Here is a 23,004-nt window from a genome sequence, read left to right on the forward strand (position 1 = left end):
AGCCTCCCTTAGCATCAGTTTTCTGAGCTGTAAAGTAGAGATAAAAGTAATGATAGTGATAATAATTACTATCTAATAATAATTACATTATCATTTACTACATAGCAGTTAACTGGAGACCACGTACTGTTCACCCCTGTATGTCCTGCCGCATTTGACCCTCACAGTAGTTCCTTGCAGTATTGTCTCTCTTTTACAGATAAGGCCACTGAGGTACAGAGAGCTTAGGTACCTTGCCCACTGTTGCCGAGCTAGTGAGTAATGGGTCTGGGATTAGAGCCCAGGCAGCTGGTATTCCTTACTCTGCTTCTAGACTGTCTCACAGGGAATCACGAGGATTAAGTACGATAACATGTGGGAAAGTACCTAGAACAAAGCAAAGTCTTGTACCTTGTAAGTGTAACAATGTAGATCACTCTGCGTACCCTGCCCTACCTTCTCCCTCCTGTGGCTAAGCTGAGGCTTTGGACTCCTGACTGCAGCAGTTAGGAAAGTTTCAGATCTCTGGCTGTGTGGTCTGAATGCAGGGTGATATATAAGGGAGGGTGGAATCACTTTTTCACCAAGAAGTCAGGGAATCTCATCTGGTTGTGGACGGGTCATTCCATCAACGTGACTTGTGCTTGTGAATATAGCGGGGGGTCCTTCAGCTTCTTCTCTCTGGCAAGGGAAATAATCACCCTGTTACCCTTGCTTGGATTTAGAACTTTACTCTTTCTAACTGACCCTCACACAGACTGTGTCAGAATAAATTGGTCTGAATCGGGGCATCAGTGGCTGAAATGAGCCAGTCATGGAAAGGGGGAGACAGCGCCCAACACAAGCAAAGCCTGGTGGAAACTCTGTGGAGGGTGGAGTCAGGTGTCGAAGGTGGGTTATTTCCACTCGCATTTTACCCCAGGTCCTAGTCCTGTCGGATGGGTAGGACAGGCTGGAACAGAGTGGGCCCAGAGATGCAGGGACTCTGCTTTGGCGTGTTCTCCTCACATGTTCTCTGTCCCCTTCTCCAAGGGATGAGGCCGATTAAGGTTATCAATCTGTTGATTTAAGTACACGGACTGTTTGCAGAAAGCTCTTTGAGCTCCTCAATTAAGATGTTGAAAGGTTTACTTGTTACTGTGAAATACACACACACATGCATATAACACACACGTGTATGTCAGTGCCAAGTTTAGAGTTTATTGACTTTCTCCCACCAGAAGGAGACATTTTAGACTGCTCTGTACTGAAGGCAGTAATGGAAATGGAAGTTGTGAAATGGAGATGGCTTGCTTTTTTACCTTGGGAATTTAAAACCACAATGATATGTTTTTCTTTTATAGGTTTGTCTACGGATTTTGAGCATCTGAAGCTGACCTCTGAATTTAAGCATTCCCTGCTGCTCCCTCACCCTTTGAAGAGATGTCTGTCACTTATGATGATTCCGTTGGAGTTGAAGTGTCCAGCGACAGCTTCTGGGAGGTAATGCCCACGATTTCTTCTGGATGAATGCAGAGACCAAGCCAATCGTGCCTGACACCCCCTCCCTCTTTTTTGGCTGGGATTTGGGGGATGAGATGAACATACCCCAAAACCAGCCAGGCATTTGTGGTCAGATCTAGGTGGCAGCAGGTATGGCTTAGCTCTCAGTGAAGGTGGTAAAATTAACTTGTTAGGAGAGTTGGATTAATGAGAGAGGTTAGAGGTGTTAATTAAGGTCTTGTCAATTTGTCCATTCTCAGAGCTTCCTTTCCACGTTTAGCCTTGATATGACTTGACGTGACGTACACTAATTACCGGGCTTGGCCTGAGAAGCGGCATTACTTTTGAGTTTTGTATAGAAAAGTGGACGGCGGTGATGTGACATCATGTTGGACAGTACAGGCAAGTGGCCAGAGGGCTGAATACACTACCCTTGAGCTTGCTGGAGCATCTTCTTGTCAGTCTGTGCCCATGAGGAATTCCTTTCCTAATCAGATTATTTTGTGGTGTGTGTGTGTTTTTTTTTTGGAGGTTACTCTTCCTGAACCCCACTTACTTCCTGCCTACTGGTTAAAGCAAAGTCCCTGTTTGATAAAATTTTGTTCATATGGCAAAACCCCTGGAACCTTCCCAGCACCTGTGGGCTTAGTGGAAAGAACACTGGCTCTGCGGTTGGAAAGATCTGGGTTCTGATCCCAGCTGTGCCATTACTAGATGTCTGTGTGACCTTGGGCAAGTTGCTTGACTAATCTGAGCTTCAGGGTTTTCATCTCTAAGAGGGAAAATGATACTGGTCTTCGAGGGAGGTTGCCAGGATGAAATAAGAATGGAGACATCGGCGCCATGTGGGTGCTTTCCTGACACAAAAGGCTCAAGTGCTGCAAAAGATGAGGGTGAGGCCCTGGGGTTTGCTGGAAACTAAAATACATTAGTTTTATGAACTTAGATTAATTAGGTGTATAATTTTGTCTGACATCAAATACCATCTGATATTGTAAATTTATTTATTTTATTTATTTTTGGCTGCTTTGGGTCTTCACTGGTGCGCGCGGGCTTTCTCTAGTTGCGGTGAGAGGGGGCTACTCTTCGTTGCGGTGTGCGGGCTTCTCATTGCGGTGGCTTCTCTTGTTGCGGAGCACGGGCTCTAGGTGCACAGGCTTCAGTAGCTGTGGCTCGCGGGCTCTAGAGCGCAGGCTCAGTAGTTGTGGCGCACGGGCTTAGTTGCCCTGTGGCATGTGAGATCTTCCCGGACCAGGGCTCGAACACGTGTCCCCTGCATTGGCAGGCGGATTCTTAACCACTGCGCCACCAGGGAAGCCACCCATCTGATATTATAGTCTAACAGAGACAAGTGATCACAGGAGCCCAAGTTTTAGAAAGATGGACTCAAAATTCTCTCAACACTTTTCTTCTTTGGGTATTGGGGGAAATGTCACTATTGACTTTTAGCTGAATACTTCGTTTTATTAAAAGTGTGTGTTTATTGAGCACCTCCTGTGTGCTAGGCCCTGTGAGTTCCAGGGGGAAATGTGACAGCCTGAGTCCCTACCCCATGGCTGGTAGCAGCCTTCCTGGTGGGTGTCCAGGCTGGAGCTCAAATTTCAGTAGCCAGAGAGGCACATGTGGCCCGGGAAACATTTCACCGAAGGCAGCAAGAGTGACGGGGCAGCAACGGAGTCGCGGGCGCATCCCAGCCACTCAGCAGCAGCAGCTCCCTGGCATAGTCAGGTGCATTCTCACAGCGTGAGGGAAGGTCGGTGGTAAAACTAGATAAAAATGGATCAGAACAGGCAGTTCCAAGATGCAGTGTGGAGGTGCCTCTGGGACATCGCTGGGATTCAGGACTGCCCCTCTGGTCCCATATGCAGTCCTGGGTTCACAGGCAGGCAAGCTCTGCCTGCTGTCCTCTGGGGAGGCTGTGGCCTCGCCAGCATTGCAGAAGCACTTGGGGAGCTGGCGCTGGCTGCAGAGACTTCCTGTGAGCTCCTGTGAAGCTGGCCTTCAGAAATGCAGGTTCCTGTTCTTCTCAACACTGATCTGAAACTATAGACAGAATCCTTTACAGTCGTGGGGAAACTTTCTGTTTGGTAACTGTCGTGACGTTGCCATCAGCGCCTGCCTTGAGCGAGGTGGTAGTATGGAGAGGCTAGAGCACACGAACGGCCTTGTGAGGGATAGACCAGGAGAGGCAACAAGGACAGGTTCAGACACAGGCTTTGGAGCCAGTGGCCTGGGTTTGACTCCCTGCCTTGTCACTTAACTGTGTGTGTGTGGCTTTAGGCAAGTATTTTTTTCTTTTTCTCACTTTCCCAATCTGTAAAATGGGGATACTAACAGTACCCACATCCTAGGATTGTGAGAGTTAAGGGAACAAAGGCATGTAAAGTGGTGTCGGGCCTCAAGACAGGTGCTGGCTGGGAGCTCTGTCCCTCTGCTCTGGGGGATGGGGGGCCATCAGCACACACACAACATATAATCTGTTCCTCTGGGGTGTGTTGGTCAGCATTGCCGTAATTACCCAGATGCCAGAAGCTGCTGTGGAAAAATTAAGTAGCTAAATATAGTGCTATTACAGAAGTCTTCAGCTGGTGGTTAAAAAAGAAAAAAGTAGGTGAAAGTTGCCAGTGTGTATTGTCAACATATGTTAAGTCAAGTAGCTTGAACAAGTCCTGTCATTGATGTAAACCCTTAGGCACCCTGTTAAATTCTTAACTGCGATGTCGGTAGACAAGAACATCTCTTGTATGAAGAATCCTAAGGATTCTTCAGGCTCTGCTCATCTTGTGATGCTGTCCCTGAAATTACTCTTCATCTCATATAAATCAGCAGTGCCGCCCTCCTCCTCCTCCTCTGATGGATGTGCCCTGGATTGCTCAGGCTGAACTGGCCCTGCTCGTCTCTGAGCAACTTAGGCGCACGTTGCCAGGTGCACATCTCCAAGCTGCCAGCAGGTTCCCTCTTTCCCATGGAAGGCCACTTCTCACTGGTGTGACCCACAGAGCTGTACAATCTAAAGAAAGCCTTGCGGTCTCGAGGTGGAAAAGTCTTTTGTGCTTAATTTTACTCCTTCCCACCAAAAGGTGCTAACTGAAGTGGGTCATTCCAGAACCATCTTTTGCATGCTGGCTGTGTGCCTGCACGGGAGGGACATGGCCCTGCCCTCCAGGAGCCTTTGGCTGTGACATTTGGAGGTAAGCTCCCTGAGGGAGGAGACAGATCATTGTTTGAGGTGCTACAGAATTTGCTGGGGTGCAACGGGGAGGTAGGGCTCCCCCTAGGGTGGGGGGCAGGAAAGGTAGCATGGAAGATGGGCAGGATCGGTACTTACTAAGCACTCAGATGTTTGCTAGATGAATGAGTGAACAAGTAGTGATCTTGGGAGGAGAGATTACCCACAGGGACATAATATCAGCCAGAAGTATTTAGTGGGCATTTGGAGGGGACACTTTCTGTATCCCCAACACCATAGTAAACGATTCAGAAGAGAAGAGGGTTGGATATCTGATTCCCACAGTGAAGGTGTTGGGAGGAGAAAGGATGGTGGCCTCCATGGAGAGTGAGGGCAGTGAGGCCAAGCCACAGCTCTGCTTCTCAGGGTCATGGTATTCAGAGGAGAGGGGTCTGCTGCTGGCATCACCAGAGAAGATGTGTGGGGTGGGTGGGACTGGGCTATGAGTTGGGAGCAGGGACAGCATTCTAGTCTGGAGCAACGTCTGGAGGTTGGAATGAGCATGGCCTTGCAGAGGACTGAGGATCTTGACCTCTTTGGAGCCAAGGGTCTGTTTTGGAGGTGAGAAGTCATGTGGGATTAGGTAGGTCGAGGCCTAGTGGAGGTGGTTCCCCAAGAGGATGACTCCTTTAGCCACCAGTTACCTGAAGTTGGAGGCTGGCACATCCTGCCCACAGGCTCCCCAGTGGGGCGTGGGTGGCTCGGTCGCTTCTGGCAAGTCCTGGCTCGTGCGGGGAGCCTGCAGGTGTCCCCCACGTCCTTCAGTTCCAGGCCCTCCTTCTGGGTCTCCTCTTTGGCTCTGGGGGCTGGGGTACAGAGAGAGCCTAGGCTGCAGACCATGGTGCTTTTCAAGTGTTACCAGTGCTTCCTAGGGAGCCTGGCCCCCCTCTGCCCTTCGTAGGCTCTGGGAACACGACAACGGGTTTGGCCCCAGCAGGCCTGAGGGCTGCTGCCTGAATCTCTGAGGGCTCCTGGGGCCAGGCTGGGAGGGCAAACTGCTGATTTCAGGAACTGGGCCTTGCATCTGCCTCATCCCTGAGGCAGGAGCTCTGTTCAACTGTCAGCGGTACGTGCAATTAGAGCTCAGATCTCCCCGGCTGAAGCCAGGCTGGGGCTGGCCTGTACTGCACTCTCTGTGGGCACAAGGAGCCTTTGAGGAGAAGGATATTTTGGAGATGAAGAGGACATAAATATCTTGCTGTAAAATGTTCTGGGAATGTTAGCCCTAATGAGTTGGCACGTGACTAGTATTTGCCGTCTCCTTCAGAGAAGGCTCTCGCTGCAGGGTCCTCTCAGACTCGAGCACTGTGGACACAGCACATCACATGAGAACATCTCCATGTGCATCAGTGTTTCGTCTGGAAAGCCATCAGTGTGGAATGGTGTGTACTTTTCCCATCCTTTTAGACCAATTTTGTAGGTAACATATTTAGAAGATGCTGCTGCCCCCTATTCATGGATTCCATAAAGCCTTATTTGGCACCTGCCACGATCCAGGCCCTGGGCTGAGTCCTGGGGTCCCAAAATGAGGGCACAGTCTTGGGACCCCAGAGCCAACATTTTTAGTGGCGGGCAGTCATGGGCGGTTGGGTGGGTGCCGTGAGTGGAAGCACGAGGTGTATGAAAGTAACTCACCTTGCCTCTCAGCAGCAGTGGTCCATCCCATGTGTTCTCCAGCCACCTCCCACATACACAGATCTGGATGGACTTCTCTGCATGGCAGCCTTACTGTGGGTGTGTCAGCCTTATCACTATTCCACAGCACTTGAACACAGCTCCCAGCAGGCTGGTGGCTTACCTTTATTTCACTAAAGTTTCTAAATAGAACCGTTAATTCATTCTTTCAAGCAAACTAGTATTTGCTGAACCATGACCAAGCATTAGGGCACTAGCCTCCCCTGTGCCATGTTCCATCTGTTCTCTACCCTGCAACCAGGGTAGCCCATCCAGAAAAGCAAACCTGTGCAACTCCCTGCCCCGGGTAGGAAGCTTCACTTTTCTGCATCACCTTCAAAGTAAAGCCGCACTCTTTAGCATGCCTAAGACTTGAGCATGTGCTGGCAGCTGCTGGACACCTGGCCCTTCCTAAGGAGCTCTGCCCTGGGCTCCAGCCAAGCAGAGCCCCACCAGGCTCCCATCCACCAAAAGCTGTCTCCCTGCCTGGGAGGGTGGGGGCTGAGGGCAGTGGTCTTTTCTCCAGCCTGACCTCCATTTCTTTCCCGGGGAGCCCCTCCTCCGGGCAACCTTCCCTGGTCCTCCCTGGCAGGACTAGGCAGCCTTCGCGCGTGCCTGCCTAGCATGCTGTACCGTTTGCTTCTCCCTCTAGGCTGTGAACTCCCTAGGGGCAAAGACGTGATTCTTTCCTGGGAATCTGATACTTAGCACAGTGCTTGACACACTAAATGATTGTTGATTGAACGTACAGGTGAATCAGAGAAAGGATAAGGTTTAATGCTGGGTAATAAGATATGCCCTGCTCATAAGAAGCTTACAAACAAATATTTGGAATTAAAATACGTATGCAAATAGCCATAATACTGAACAGAAATCATTATTTCAGTAAACACCTACAGAGCACCCACTATGTGCCAGATCCTATTCTAGGCCTTGAGGGTGCAGCATGAATAAACAGACAAAAGTGACTTTTACATCTGGCAAATGCTGTGAGGCTGTGGAAGAGGGCCCTCCCTCCTGAGCGGGGGGACTGCGCCATGTCAGGCGTGGCTCCAGGAGAGCAGTGACTTTTGCCGCCCCTTGTACCCCATGCATGGGTGTGTACGTGCTGCCAAGTCATGGAGCTGGGTGCCCATAAGCTCTCTGCGAGGGTCTGTGTACTCTCTGTGGGAATGTTAACCCACAACAAGAAGTTTAGCAATGAAAACCGGTGATAGCGGCTAGCATTTATTGCACACTTGCTCTGTGCCAGGCACCTACGCTGCTTCACATGGGTGCTCTCAGTCCTCTTCACTGCCTCTGCGATTGTGAGCTCCACTTTACAGGTGGGGCAGCTGAGGCTCGGGTGGTCTGATGGTGCTAGCAGTGGGTGGAGCTGGGATTTGGGCCCAAGCACCTGCTCTCTAGAACTGCTCTCCTGCCTCTGCTCTCAGCCTCCTGGGAGCTCCTTATAGAAGAGAGGTATTCCTTTGCAGTGACCGCCACGTACTTAAATGCCTCTGCTTCGGCGTGAGGAAGTCGCATCCTGTCTGGGTTCAAGGCCGGTGCCAGCGTCTCTTAGTGTGTGACCCTGAGGATTCAGGGAAGAGAAGTAACCTGCTCAGTGTCCTAGGCGCGAACACGGCATTGCTAATTCCTACTTCCCAGGATGGCTGTGAGAATTAACAGACAACACCAGCAGTGCCAGGGTCTGAATGGCTCCGAGCCCGAGTGGTCTCAAAGCGTCACCTCTTCACGCGTGAGCGTCGCACCCGTGGAGACAGGCGAAGACGGGCGAATCAGGTGGCCTTTCCCCTGGTCCGTGCAGGCCTGCCCCTCCCCTGCCTAAATGCCGCTGTTCTAGATGCCAGGTAGCGAGCCGCTCAGCTCTCGCCTTGAGAGAGTCGAACACTCAAGATGTTTTGCTGTCAAGCTTATTCTCTGAAGATAGATTTTTATTTTCTCTCTTGATTTCAGTGATGTCAAAGTAACCTGTGTAAGCCCTGTAGGAGAAAACGTTTTCCATTTCTACTCAGTAACAAATAGAAATGCATGGTTTTAGAACTGGAGAAGTCCTGAGCGCTCAGTTAGCCTGTGGTGGCCTGGCTGCACTGAGACACCTTTATACAATGTGTGGGTGCGTACGGTGGGCCTGGTGCTGAGGGGCCCAGGCACGGAGATGGGGCGGAGGCGCTCGAGTCCTGGGGCGGAGGGTTTCCTTTTTTAACAGGAGTCAGGAAGGTTCAACCAGGGAGCTGGGGGAGGGGCGGGGCGCTGTGGAAGCCGCAAGCTGGGGAGGGGGTGGACATGGTGGAAGTGGGGTGCTCCCTGGAGGAAGTGCTATTTATTCCCACTTTTCCAATCTGATGATTTCCACACTAGGTCTTTTGGCTTTTTACCCCAGGGGTTCACCAGTTTCAGAAATCTCTCTAACCATCCCTGCCTCCTTTCTCTGTTAGAGTTTCTGCCAAAAGCGGCTTGTTCTTCAGCGAGCCCTTACTTAACAGAGCCGGAACTTATCTCACTGTCAGGGTTGGCAGCAGCCCTTAGAGCGAGGAGGTGCCACTCATGCAGCACCTACTGGAGCATGAGGGGGAATAAGAGGGGCAGCGACCTGGTCACCAGGCAGCCGTGTGCTCAGGCTGCTTCCCGGACGCTTGGCTGAAGCATGAGCGTGTGCACGTACACTCATGCCAGGGAGACTGGGCGCTCCAGGGCAGGGTCTTCAGGGCAGTGGCTCACAGGTGGGGCATGTGCTGTGCTCAGGAACAAGTCCCCAGGCGTCGCTGGGCCTTTATCCTGACATCTGAGCAACGTGTGCCGAGAGGGCAGAGCACGGTGAGCCTGGCTGACCAGTGTTGAGGAGGAGTTCAGGCCTAAAATAACTTTGTTTAAACACATCCTTCCTCTGTACGTTATTATGTGTTCTGCTTTGAGTTAGATCTGAGAACTGGAATTTCTCACTTTCCATTTCATCCATTTTTCAGCTTGTCATTTTGAACATTTAGATTAAAGATTGATAATGCAGTTATTTTTAACATTGTTGAAGTTTGGGATTTGTGCTTTAAAACTCTCAAACAGCAAGGGTGATGAGCCACAATTTCTTCACCCTCCTACTTGATGAATACAAATTCCAGGAATAGGGGATAGGGCTGGTAAGTGTTGGGAGTGAGATCTGAAAACCAGGAGTTGGGACTGAGTGAGGCCCGGGGCAGTGACAGGACTAGTTTGGGTCAGCACACAGGTCAGGCTCAAGGTGGCTGGAAACTGAGGCTGTAAATAAACGACAGCAGCAGCAGGCCGGCAAGGAGCCTGATGTCTAACCCTCTTGGGGCCCTGCCAGGTAAACTGCATTACCCTGTTTCGAGAATGGGGAGCCCGGTGAGGTCAGGTTCAGGGGAGCACTGAGGTGAGGAGATCCTAGACCTTCTGCTCCAGTGCAGGACGAATTGGGAGCCCGATGGTGGGTGAGCTGGAAGGTAGGTTGGAGAACTGGAAGTGGAATCCTGTAGAAACGAGGACTGCCAGAGCCCAGTTTGAGAGCAAGGCACAGAGTTCATGGTTCTCCAAGGATACGCCTTACTCCTTGGTCCTTTCAAGCACATCACAGATTTTACAACCTTAAGATCGATTGTGACCCCTTGTTTGGAAAGGGAGGTTCAGAGTAGGGGTTGGGATGGATTGAAGAAGGGTGCCTGAGACGGGAGGCCCTGCTGGTGTGTATGGATATGGCCTCTGCTGTGCACTCCGCAGGGAATGCGGGTGGGGAAGTAGTGGCACTGAAAGGCCCAGTCCTGGAGCCCTCTCGGCCTGCGTGGACATGGCGGGACGTGGAGATAAACTGACTGGGAACTGGAATTTGACTGAAAGCCGTGCAGGTGCAATGAAGGAACTGCGAGGCTCTCCTGCTGGTTTGTGCTTGGCAGAAGTGTTAGTTGCTTACTTGTCATCTGTGGAGTTAATATCTGATGATGTGCTGAGAGGTGATCCTTTTTAGCTTTTGTGGGGAGAGCTCAAGGGACTCACTGGATTAAGAACTCAATAAATAAAGGATCGTGACTTATTTCATTGCCTGTGCCTCTAGCTGGGTACTCAGCAACTTCTCAGCCCCCTCCTGTCTATATAGAACGGAATCTCTGCTCCCAGCATCATTCGAGCATTGAGAAGATATTACAGGGTGCCCTCTGTGTGCCTGGCATGGTGGATGGAGAAGAATAAAGGCACAGTCCTTGCCCTCAAAACCCATATGTTACCACATTTTGCATGTGACAGCAGACATCGCGGCAAAAGTAACAGGGAGGGATGAGCTGCTGGGGAGGGGGGACCTGCACAGAGGGGGTGGCATCGCATATAGCTCATGCTCTGTGGGCCTCAACATGCTGCCTCAAGCCTTCAGAAAGTGGCCTTGCCCCAGAGGTCCCTCGGCTCTTACCTCAAACATCGTTTCCTCCAGGCAGCCCCGATCTCCTGGAGTGTTCCTTCCAGGACTTGTCACCGTCTGTAACTGTTACTTGACCGAAGTCCCACAGAGGTAGGGATGATGACAGTTTGTTCACCATTGCATCCCTAGTCCCTTGCATAGTCCTTGGCACACAGTAGGTGTTCACCCCTTATTTGTGAGTGGCAAGAGGGTGTTGCCAGACCCTCAAAAACAGAGTTCTGAGTGCTTCGGGAGGTAGCCAGCCAGCTACCTGGAATTGTGAAGGTCCCTTGGAGGTCACCTATTCCTGTCCCCTCTCTTCATTTTGTGTCTGGAGGGACAAGATGAAGAAATGGCCAGGTCTTGTCAAGTGATGGCTGCCCCAGGCTAAGAGCACGTCTGACTGGGAAGAAACCCACCCTATGCTGTGAACTTACCAGTGCATACGTCCTCACAAAATCCACCGTACAGCTGAAGGGATAGAAACGCAGGCAGAGAGACCTGGTCATTTCTTTCAGGGCAGGGCCAGCTCTTTGCTGCTCCCCTCGTGAGAGGGGGTAGAGGGAAGGCGGCCTCATCAGAGAGGGCCAGGGGCTGATGGCCACCTCTTCAGGCTTGTCTTTCATCCTTATCTTTCAGGCTGATTGAGAAGCTCCTGGAGCCTCTGGGCATACTGTAGCAGCTTTGGACAGAATGTTGGTCTCTGACTCTGTGCACATGCCTGGAGGGGCACCACCAGCGGCTTTTCCTTCTTGTCCGGTCAGCTCGGCACAGCTGGCTCACTCTCGGACCTGCCTCTCCAGGGTGTAGAGGGAGCAGCTCTGGGGCTTGGGACTTCAGAGTCACAGGTTAACGAGCATGAGCATTCTGAGTGTAAAGTCAAGGTCATCTCTGTCAAGCGGTCTTAGTAGTTTACAGGTTTGGGGGTCCCGGCATGAGCCTCACCGGCACAAAGAGGAGTAGGGGGGTTCAGGAGTGGGGCTCATATACTGCCTCACAGTCCTGAACTCTGTGGCCTTTCCTGGAACCTGCAGGGCTGGTTGGAAACATACACATCACCTGATATGGGCCCGTTAAGTCTTCATTCTACATGCTCTCTATTCTCAGCCTGAGGAAGGTTCTAGAAGGTGGGGTCTGCCTCCTTTTGGCTGCATGATTATGGGTGACTTTGCCTCTTCAAACCTGTTTCCTATTCTGTAAAATCCTCCTGGCTGGGATCATTACAGGATTAAATGAGGTTGCATGTAGAGCTGTGAGCACGCTGCCTGGCAAAGTGTAGGTGTGCTCTATTATGATGCTGCCACTGATGAAGAAACTCTGTGTGTGGCGCCTGTTACCAAGTGGTTTGCAGTCCAGCTAGGGCAGGGAGGCTAACATGCACAGTTGTGACCCATGTGGAACAAGCTACGACTGCGGGGCATGGGGACAGTGTTTGGAAGGGCCCTCGTGGCCCCCAGGTGGGCCAGCCAGCAGGACCCCATGGTGGGGAATTGGTGTCGCCTGTCTGCTAGTGCAGGCGATCCAGGCCCGCCCTCTTGGTGGTCCGGCAGGGATGGCAGGCGGTGTCAGGGAAGCCTCTGTGGGGAAGACCAGCTGAGCCTTAGCAGAGAGCTGAAACTGGGGCAGGTAGGACGGGACTCGTTCAGCACCACCTCCTTCTCCATTTCTTTCCCTGCTTTTGGCACCTAATCTCTCCCCCTTTCTAATATTATGGCTTTTGTGAATGTGTGTTCTTGTAAACTTTGTACCCTTGCTTCATGTGCAGCTATTTTTAATTCACATCAAGGCATCCTGTGCCCTGCCGTTCTGTTTCTTTTTCTCCTCTCTGCACTGTGTGTGAGGTCTGTTCCATTGCGGTGTCTACACAGTCCTGCACTTCCTTCTTGCTGCCACACTGGGGTGCCCCCCACATTCACCCATGCATTCCCCAAGGAGGAGACCCCTACGTGCCCTGTGACCCGAGCCAACATATCTATGGGGATAAAACTCCGGAGCCACGTGGCTGGGTCCTCCTAGGGCATGTGTATGCTTAGTGACTTAATTACTGCCCGGCTCTCACAGGCTTGCCCCAGGCTGGTTTCCACCATTGTATTCAGAAGGGGTCCTGTGTGCCCAGCTCCGCCCCACACTTGGCATTTCCCGCTCTCTACAGTGTGCCAGTCTGTACAGGTAAAGAGCTACCTTGCTGCTCTCATGGGCAGTCCCACGAGCGTGAGCATCTCGCCTAGGCCTTTAGCCCCATGGACTTCCACTTCTCTCTGAAGTTACCACTTCATACCTTTGCCCGTCTTCCCCGGGGGCCTCTCTTTCATGTTGATATGTAGGATTTCCTGGGATATTCCAGATTTTAGTCCCTTGTCAATTTAGACAATTTAGACAGATTAATAGACAGTATTTGAATCTGTTAACTTTGTCCTTGTTATTGGTTTCTGAACAGAAATCCATAATTTTTGAAGTAATAAAATTTATTTACACACACACACACACACACGGATGTGTGTGTACGTAACCTTATGGCTTTTACTTTTGAAATTTTGTTTAAGGAATCCTGCCCTGCCCTAAGTCACAAAGATATTTGCCTACATTTTCTTCGAGTCGCTTTATGGTTTTACCTTTCACATTTTTATTGAGTGCCTGACAAGACCCAGTGAGTGGAAGGCAGTCGAGAAAGAACGGTGAAGAAAGACAAAGGTGCATGCTTTTGCGGCACCATCGGAAGGTGCGTGGGGTTGGTGTCTTGTGTGCTGCGGGCTCTGGTCTGCCCAGGCCCGGGACGGTGGGCAGTGAGGCCGTCTGGGGGCAGCATGGGCAGAGGGGCTGGCTAGGGGAGGGCAGGGTGGTCCGGGCCGCAGGCCTAGGAGCACCCTCTGTGTTGTGCATCAAGTCAGAGTGAGACAGCCAGAAGCTCACTGGGGTTCCTGAGGACATCCAGAGTCCACAGGGATTCTTTGTGATGTTGAGATGAGCCACTGGAGGGAAGAGGCTCGTGCCTCAGGGCCAAGGCAGCACGGGGTGGGAGAGCGTGAGCTTTGGGGTGTCCCTGCCAGTTCCCTTCTCACCTGGGCCACTGGTTTCACCCTGGGACTTCGGTTGTAATCACGCAATTTGTCTGCAAGATGGGCTCGATGGTCACCAACCAAAGAGAAGGGTAAAAGGAATAACATGGAAGATGTACGTGAGGTGACCCCATAGGTTCTCTGACCTGAGCCCGCAGTTCACAGAGGTAATGGTAACTGAGCTGGCACTGGGGCCCAGCACTGGCACTGGGGGCCAACAGGTGGGAGGAGCTGCACGTCCGCATTCGCACTCCCTCTCATCCACCTGGGATCCCAGGGGTCCCACTGACCTGCGGAAATCCTCCAGCTTTCCTGTTGCCTTTGGCCACTGTGTTCCACAGAATGGAGTTGGCCAAGGTAAGTAGGCTGTAAAGTCGGAGAAGCAAACATTCTCCAGCGTCCTTGTGAAAGGCAGTTCCAGACTGTTTACACCCAGAGGATAAATGAGGAACTGGTGCGACCTGTTTGAACAGTCCTTCCCAGCAGCCCTGTAATTATAAACCTGCTGGTTTTTAGGCAGAGCCCACTGTCTCTGCTCTGATTCCTGATTACGCAGTTTCTGCCAGGGGATGTCTGCAACTCCAGCCCCAGACTTGTCTTAGCTGACTGAAACCAAGGCTTGTGTGACGCTGGATTCTCAGGGCCTGGGGCAGAGGAAAGCCAGAGGAATGATGAGATCCAGACTCACAGGCAGCCGGGAAGACGGCGGGCAGCAAGGGGCCTCTGGGCCCAGGTGAAGGGCACTGAGGGTAGAAAGGGGTAGAGCGACTCAGATTCCCGGGAGGACGGCAGGACTGGTCGGGCTCCTGGTGAGCCCAAGGCAGGCCTCTTGGTGATTGGGTGGAGGGAGGCGGGAGACTGGTTTCTGGAGGACTCTGGAAAGGAGGAGGACTCCGCTCTCTCCACCTGATAGGTCCAGCCTGCAGGAGCCACCCCCCCACCCCCCCAGGTGCCTGGGAGTTGGGGTCCTGCTACCTCTGTGCCGGCCCCATGTGCCACCCGGAGGACAGCGCAGTTCCTTTTTCCTGCTTTCCTGCTCTCCTCCCCACTGCTGTGCCCCAGAGTCAGCAGGCTACTCATACCTCCCCTCCAGGGGCTTCACCTTCCTGAACCCCACCGTTCCCTGAGCACAGCGCCCTTTCAGATGAAGGCCTGACCCTCAAGATTCTTCACCATCTCACTGACCTCACCTCGCACACCACTTGCTGTACCCAGCGCCCAGCTAAGTCTCTAGTCACCCCCCTGCATTCTGTGGTCCACGTTCTGTTCCTGATGGACTTCTCCCAGAGCCAGGTCTCCATGCTGTCACACCTTCTTCATTTTGCCAGCATTGTCTCTGCCGGGAATCATTTCCCTCACCTCACCTTTAATCTGTCCCCTTGTCCTTGAAAATTCAGTCTGGTTGTTGCCTCTAGTATACCTGCCCCACCCCTGGCCCTTCGGCCAGGTGGGTTCCTGAGGGGAGAATAGGGGTACCCCCACCTTGCACCCAGGCACTTGCATGTTGAACATCTGTCTTTAGCATCTTGGTATCTGAGGGGGTGAGTCTGAATTTAAAGGAAGTTAGGAACATAGATGGCTTCAGACCTAGTTTTTAAAATGGGCATTTTATGAACAAATCAATTGATAATAAGGATTGGAAGAAAGCTTGTTTATTTTCAATTCCTACCTAAAGTTATCTGTCATTTGGCCATCTCAAAACAAGCTAGTATTTTGAGAAGCAAGAGAGAAGCTTTTTAATTACAAAACTGATAGAGCAGAAATAGCTAACCATGTATGTCCTGACTTTAATGTATTATCAGTTTATCATATATTTGAAATTAATTTTTCTTGGATTTTAAAAAACAGTCATTATACCTCAGTTTTAAAAAAGAGAATACACTCTACCAAAGAAGACACATGGATGGCAAATGGGAACAAGAAAAGATGCCCAGTATCATTAGACACTAAGAAAATGCAAATTGAAATCACAATGAGATGTTGCTATATACTAAATGGCTGAAATAATTTTTTTTAAAAACCTGATAATACCAAGTGCTAGTGAGAATGCAGAGCAATTAAAACTCTCATACACTGCTGATGGGAATGCAAAGCGGTATAGCCACTTTGTCTTATAAAGTTAGACATACACTTAACCATATAGCAATTCCACTTCTAGGTATTTACCCAAGAGAAATGAAGACATATGTCCACACAAAGACCTATAGGAAATGTTGATATCTTCTTTATTTATAATTGCCCCAAACCAAAAACAACCCAAATGTCCTTAAACAGGATGAAAGGGTAAACAAATTGTGGTGTGTCCATATGATAGAATACAACTTAGCAATAAAATGGAGTGAACTACTGATACAGGCAACAACGTGGATCAGTCGCGAAAGCGCTGTGGTAAGTGACGGAGCCCGTCACTGGACATCGTGAAAACGGGACAAAAATCAGGTTAGTGGTTGCCAGGGGCTGTGTGGGGAGAAGATTGACTGCAAGAAGGTGCAAGGGAACTCTGTGGGGAGGTAGAAGTATTCTGTACCTTGATATGGTGATGGTTATACACAGTATACATTCATCTGAACTCATCTAAGTTTATACCTGTAAAGGGTGATTTTTATTTTATGTTGATTGTGTCTTATTTTAGAAACAAACAGTGGCTCTGCTCTTAGGATGACCGCCAGCGCCCTGCTCAGGGAGTGGGAAAGCCACATTGCTCTGCTGCTCTGTGGTTTATGGAGATGGAAGCAGTGAAACCTGATGAATGTCCCCGTGTGTGGACTGAAGTGATGGTCTGTCACAAGCCCATATGTAGCCTTTCATTGAGCAAAGTACAGCAGGGCCGATGTTGCTGGAGCATCTCAGTGCCTATTGTCATGAGCACTCCCCTTTCCCCTTGGGCCCAGCATTTAAACCTAAAACACATGCTTCCAGGAACAACCTTCGTATTCCTTGCTGCTTTTCAGATTTCAGGAGTTGTCATTTAAATATGAACAGTATCTATTTGTCGTGAGGTGGATGGACCTAGAGTCCGTCATACAGAGTGAAGTAAGTCAGAAAGAGAAAAATAAATACCGTATGCTAACACATATATATATGGAATCTAAAAAAAAAAAATGGTTCTGAAGAACCTAGAGGCAGGGCAGGAATAAAGACGCAGACATAGAGAATGGACTTGAGGACACGGGGAGGGGGAAGGGTAAGCTGGGACGAAGTGAGAGAGTGGCACTGACATATATACACTACCAAATGTAGAATAGATAGCTGGTAGGAAGCAGCCGCATAGCACAGGGAGATCAGCTCGGTGCTTTGTGACCACCTAGAGGGGTGGGATAGGGAGGGTGGAAGGGAGACACAAGAGGGAGGGGATATAGGGATATATGTATATGTATGGCTGATTCACTTTGTTATAAAGCAGAAACTAACACACCATTGTAAAGCAATTATACTCCAATAAAGATGTTAAATAAATAAATTAAATTAATAAATAAATAAATAACAGTATCTATGGTATGTGTTGATGGGCTGTACCAATGTGTACCTTGTTAAGAAATATCCTTTTCTTTTCCCTAAATCTTTTTACAAGGGTTTTGAAAATCAGAGAGGCGGGCAGGTTTCTGGAGAGCCAACATATTTTAATATTGATTGCCAGTTTGAATATTGTTGGTAACAGTGGGATGAAAACCAGATCTACATCGTGGTTTCCTGTTGGCTGTCAAGTGTGTGTTGAGCTGTGATTATCTTAGCTCTTCTTGCCACCAGCTCAGCAATACTGAGTTGTGTTTTGTTGGTTATTTTTTTCATCCTGCTGTAAATTTCAAAATGACAGCAAGGCCCTATTTTAAGGGAAGTGAACATGTGATGTCACTTCTAATTGGTTGTGAAATGCTTGCTTTCTCCTTCCTAAAAAGGGGCCGCTGAAGGATGGAGTTGAAAACTCAGGTTCACCTTCTGTGTTTTGGTGAGCTGCTGACCTGCTCTCCTTGCTGGGGGTAGCAGCCAGGCCACGCCTGGGCCGGAGGGGTCTGTGCAGGAAACGATGACTGATCGTGGGGCCTGAGAGCTGTTTGTGCAGTTCAGCAAGACTGCTGGAAATCATACCAGACCTCTGGAGAAGCCCACCCAGACTACCTGCCTTCCAGGGATCCTCGCGGTTCCCCAGGATTCTGGTTCCCATGGGAGTGGGGTCATCTCAACCTGTCCAGAGCTCTGGCCTCAGGGACAGCCCTTCCTGGAGGGACCACAGTCCCCTTTCCTCCTGATGCCCATCTCCATGTGTTCTGTCTCTTTGCAAGGTCTTCCTGCCACTCCAGTGTAGCCTCTTCTTCACCTGGCTAACTCAGCACAAGATGGGAGGGACTCAGGCAGTTGGAACTGTTCATAAGTCAGAGTTAAACAGGCTACGTGGCAGAGAGAGGACTGTGACCTTTTCTGTAGAAGTGGGAACTAGTCCTCCATGTTCTCCAGGAGCTTCCAGATTGACTCTAAATGGAGATGAAATATGAGAGTGATTAGCCAGGCAGAGACATTTAGAAACGGAAAAACTGACAAAAAGGTGACTACAGTTTTTGAAGACAGTTGGGAGGAAAGGGTTGAAAATACAGTTGATCATTTTTCTGTCATATTTCCTCCAAGTGCTCCAGTATCAGCTACCTGGTATCCTTTCTAATCAGCAGGTCAATGAATGGAACATATGGAACACTTTGATTTTTCACTCCAAATTAGCCGCTAATATTTTCTCAATGACTCTTTTATTATTTATAATTTAGATAAGCTAACTCTCCTCTCATATGTGAGATAAAGTAATCAAGCCTCACCTTGGCTCTCGTCAAAGCAGATAAGAGTGTGAGCTTTGCCATCGAGACTCCTACCTGGAACCATTTGAAAACCTGCTTTCAGCTGCAGCCCAGCCTCTAGGACTGCGACTGTGGGATCTTAGAAAACAGTGTAGCTTCCCTGAGCCTTGGTTTCCTCATCTTAAGATGGGGACAGTTATTCCTACTCATTAGGGCAGTGGCAATTTTTGGGGTGTAAAACACCTACTGTGGTGCCTGGCGTGTGCTCAGAAAGTGGGAAATAGTGTTTGTTGCTCTAATTGGGAAGTAATAGTAATCTAGCATGTGATGACATCTCAGCAGTAGGCACCTGAAAACCTGCTTATTCCAGTAATGCTCAAAAGGCCTTTAGCCAAGAGTCTATAATGTTAATTATAAAATCATTTTAATCTGAGTTACTAAAAAATTATTTTTCTGTTTTTGTTGTTTTTCATCTTTCTAGTTAGACATAACCCACTCTGGGAAGCTGCGTGAGATGCCCTCCGGGTGCCCTCAGCCCCTCACTTCCCTCCATCAGAGCCCTTCCCACTCTGGCGTGTCTCCCTCCCTGACCCACGGGTCAGAGCATGGACGCCGGCCGCATGGACATTGAGAAGCTCCGAATCACTGTTTTGCGTGTTTCTGCTAGTGATAAAAACGGGGAGCTGGTCATCTAGCAACGCAGGGTGCCTTTGAAACAGGAGGGGGGCATGAGCACCCGAGAGCCGGGCTGGCGTGGAAGCCGTTTCTGCAGCCGCGGCCCCAGGCCTCACAGCGTGGCTCTGTTTCCTAGGTCGGGAACTACAAGCGGACCGTGAAGCGGATTGAGGATGGCCACCGCCTGTGCAGCGACCTCATGAACTGCCTGCACGAGCGGGCGCGCATCGAGAAGGCGTATGCGCAGCAGCTCACCGAGTGGGCCCGGCGCTGGAGGCAGCTTGTGGACAAGGGTAGGGAGGCCACCGCTCGGGGCGTCTCAGCCCCAGGCGCCCAGGGCAAATCGTCGACCCTTTCTGAGCCAGTTTCCTCTCTTGGAAGATCGGGGCAGGAGTTTGTCTCACAGTTTCGGGGGGCTGTGATTCGTCACCCGGCAGCATAGGCTGCATGAGCTTTCCTCCCCTTTCCTGGGGACACAGGACTCCTGTCCTCGGACAGCATCCAAGACTCCTGTGGCAGTCCTTGTCATCCAGAGGACGTGCTGCGCTTGCCGAGTTAACAAAGAACGGCTCCTTCAGGGCCCAGACTTGAGTAGGCTCGTATCCGGTCAAAGGCCTTGCTGCTCAGCACCGTGGTTTCTGACACTCAGGCTGTTTATTTGTAAGCTTGGCCAAGTAGCACGTCAGATAAGCCTAGATGGTGACATCTGGCAGGCTTTCTAATATTGAATTTTAACAGGAATAACTACAGGTGTCGTATGATGCAGGTTTTGCCTCCCCTCCCTCTCTAGCAAAAACTCAGAAGATTCTAGAGCTTAGTGACAATGCTGCTGTGGATACAGATTGTGCTCAGAATGCACTTCCCAGCAGTAGAGGGGGAGCTCGATTGATTACAGGATATCCTGGGACAGAAGTGGGTTAGCGGGGGTTTCTCAGGGTATGTTTTGGGGCAGACTCTTCTACCATGACTGACTGTCCTCAGGGGAGCCGACCAGGGGAAACCAGGCTAGGGCGAGGGGCCCCCAGGTGACTTCAGTTGGGTCTAGACCAGCTGCCCGTCTTTCACCTGTTGCTGAAACGGGTTTTCTGTGGAGCTTAGCACAGTGCCATGGTACAGAGTGGGTGCCAGGGAGTGGGGCAGCCACGCTTGGGTGAGGAGTGACTGGGGATGAGCCAGCCACTTCAGGAAGCGGTAGCTGTTGTTATTTTATTTCCACCTGCCTGAATCCCCTGTCTCAGGATCCAGCTGTCAGCGCCGCCCATTCTGTTTATTCAGAACCTGAGGTTCATAAAGCACTCTTGCCCGCTCACTTTGTGGATCCTGCCACAAGACCTAGGCAGGACAGGGAGCTGCTCGTTTTGTAGACATGAGGGGTTAGAGGTTCAGAGGGGCTAATGTTCTACGTTTATTCATGCATGCACGCGCACACTCACACACACACACGCACACACTCACCCACCCACACACACTCACCCACACACCACGCCTCTCTGTGTCATTACCCGGCTCCAACAGTCATTGACCCCCGGGAGCGCCTTGAGGGCAGGCGCTGGGTCTTCCCATTTCCATCCTCAGCTTCTGTCATAGCCCGTCTCTCCCTCCATCACCTCACACCACACCCTCAACAAAATGACGGGCCAGATTAGTTAGGAGTTTTCTTCCTGAGAACAGTGAGTGGGGTGACCCAGGCAACCCCACACTGCTATCTAGAGAATTCTGTCTGGGCCAGAGTAGGTTCCTGTCTCCTCCTCTCCTTCCCCAGGACAGGGCTTCCATTCTGCTGAGGAGACAGTCCTTCATTCGACAAGCAGTTCCCAGGGTCCTGCTCTGCATGGAATGAATGGGCCTTGGGAGAACTTGTGGTCCAGTGGAGGGGGAGCCAGGGGGCCAGCAGGACCCCACGCGCGCGGGTGGGCTCAGAGTGGCCTGGCAGAGAGGTCAGCTCATTTCAGAAGGCCCTCCTTCTCTAGCCAACCTTAAGCAAGTCAAAACTTCCAAGATGAAGAAACTTGAGTTTTTCAAGAGCTCAATGACTTTACAGAAAGGAAATGTGTGTAATCCCCCAGTTTCCCTAACAAAAGAACAGATCCAGCTTCAGTTCCTTATTCTTTTCTTCATCCCAGGAACTGAAAAAGGAACGGCACTGAGAGAAAAATATCTGAAACAACCAAAAGGAAACCTCCCCACCGGGCAGCTGCCGGCCTAAAACCCCATCCCAACAGCTGAGGGAGGTTAATAGAGGAAATCCCCTCCCCCAGGGCCTGTCTGGGCCCCGCAGTGCCGAGTAACCCACCACCTTCTCTCCTGTGCCAGGGCCTCAGTACGGGACGGTGGAGAAGGCCTGGGTGGCCGTCATGTCCGAGGCAGAGAAGGTGAGCGAGCTGCACCTGGAGGTGAAGGCCTCGCTGATGAATGAGGACTTCGAGAAGATCAAGAACTGGCAGAAGGAGGCCTTTCACAAGCAAATGATGGGAGGCTTTAAGGAGACCAAAGAAGCCGAAGATGGCTTTCGGAAGGCACAGAAGCCCTGGGCCAAGAAGCTGAAAGAGGTGCATCCCTCCTGCAGGCCCCTGCCTGGCCCCTGCAACCTGCTTCTCGCTGGCCAGGCCTCCCACCTGCAGCGCCCCCTGCTGCACTCCCAAGGGTTCCTGCCTCAGCTTTAGGCACAGAATGCTGCAGTTGGTAGACAAAGGCCCGCGCTCAGGCCGGGAGCCTGTGGTGCCTAACGTTTACCCATGTTCAAGACGCTGAGTGCCTTATGTGCTTCCTTTACATAATCCTTATCAACCCATTTCCCAGTCTTGGAAACAGGATGAAAACCACACACAGGGCGTAGAACTCAAAACCCAAACTCTCTCTCTCTCTCTCTTTTTTTTTTTTTTTCCCAATAACTCCATGTCATGAACCTTCTGGTCTATCAAGAATATTAAATTGATGCAAACTATTACATTTAGAATGGATAAACACCAAGGTCCTACTGTATAGCAGAGGGAACTATATCCAGTCTCCTGGGGTGAACCATAATGGAAAAGAATATTAAAAAAATAACGTATATCTGTGTAAAACTGAGTCACTTTGCTGTACAGCAGAGATTGGAACAACATTGTAAATCAACTATACTTCAAAAAAAAAAGTTAAAAAAAAATTAAATCCACAGTTGCCAAAGGTTATCTGAGGTTAAACTATTGCAGAATAGTGCTTCTTAAATTTAAGCAAGCTTGCTAAAACCCAGATTCCCAGGCCCCACCTCCAGATATAATGATTCAGTAGGTCCGAAGTGGGGCCTATGGGACTTCCCTGGTGGTCCAGTGGTTAGGACTCCGTGCTTTCATTGACGAGGACCTGGGTTCGATCCCTGGTCGGGGAACTAAGATCACGCATGCCACGTGGCACCGCCAAAAAAAAAAAAAAACAAAACAGAGAAACGGGGCCTATTAATGCTCAGTTCTAATAATCTCCCAAGTGATGCCACGCCCACTGGTCTAAGGACTACATTTTGAATAGCACAGTTTTAGAAGAGCTCTTGGTAGCACTCAGGAGCTAGTAATTAATATCCTAGATGGAAAACCCCAGCTCTTAACCACTAACAATGCCTCCCCCAACCCTGGGAAATTGTCTATTACAGAGACTTAAAAGTCCATTTGGACTAGTAAAAAGGATAATTTTAAGTTGTTCTTTCTCTTGTATGGGTTTTTCTCTCAAATTTGCAATGATACTGATACTCATTTT

At 50.3% G+C, this 23,004-nt stretch overlaps 1 protein-coding gene across 4 annotated transcripts in view; it reads left to right on the top strand.

Moving 5' to 3' along the window:
• PACSIN2 (protein kinase C and casein kinase substrate in neurons 2) overlaps positions 1-23,004 on the top strand; it is a 133,813-nt gene that overhangs the window by 90,985 nt on the left and 19,824 nt on the right. For all 4 annotated transcript variants that reach the window (XM_061204239.1, XM_061204238.1, XM_061204241.1 and 1 more), the window contains 3 exons: positions 1,323-1,461; positions 19,412-19,568; positions 21,589-21,824. In XM_061204239.1, coding sequence (XP_061060222.1) covers positions 1,402-1,461; positions 19,412-19,568; positions 21,589-21,824 — 453 coding nt within the window. In that variant the 5' untranslated portion in view covers positions 1,323-1,401. The remainder of the gene's footprint in view (positions 1-1,322; positions 1,462-19,411; positions 19,569-21,588; positions 21,825-23,004) is intronic.

The sequence above is a fragment of the Eubalaena glacialis genome, chromosome 11 (assembly GCF_028564815.1).
Source record: "Eubalaena glacialis isolate mEubGla1 chromosome 11, mEubGla1.1.hap2.+ XY, whole genome shotgun sequence".
NCBI classification, from domain to species: domain Eukaryota; kingdom Metazoa; phylum Chordata; class Mammalia; order Artiodactyla; family Balaenidae; genus Eubalaena; species Eubalaena glacialis.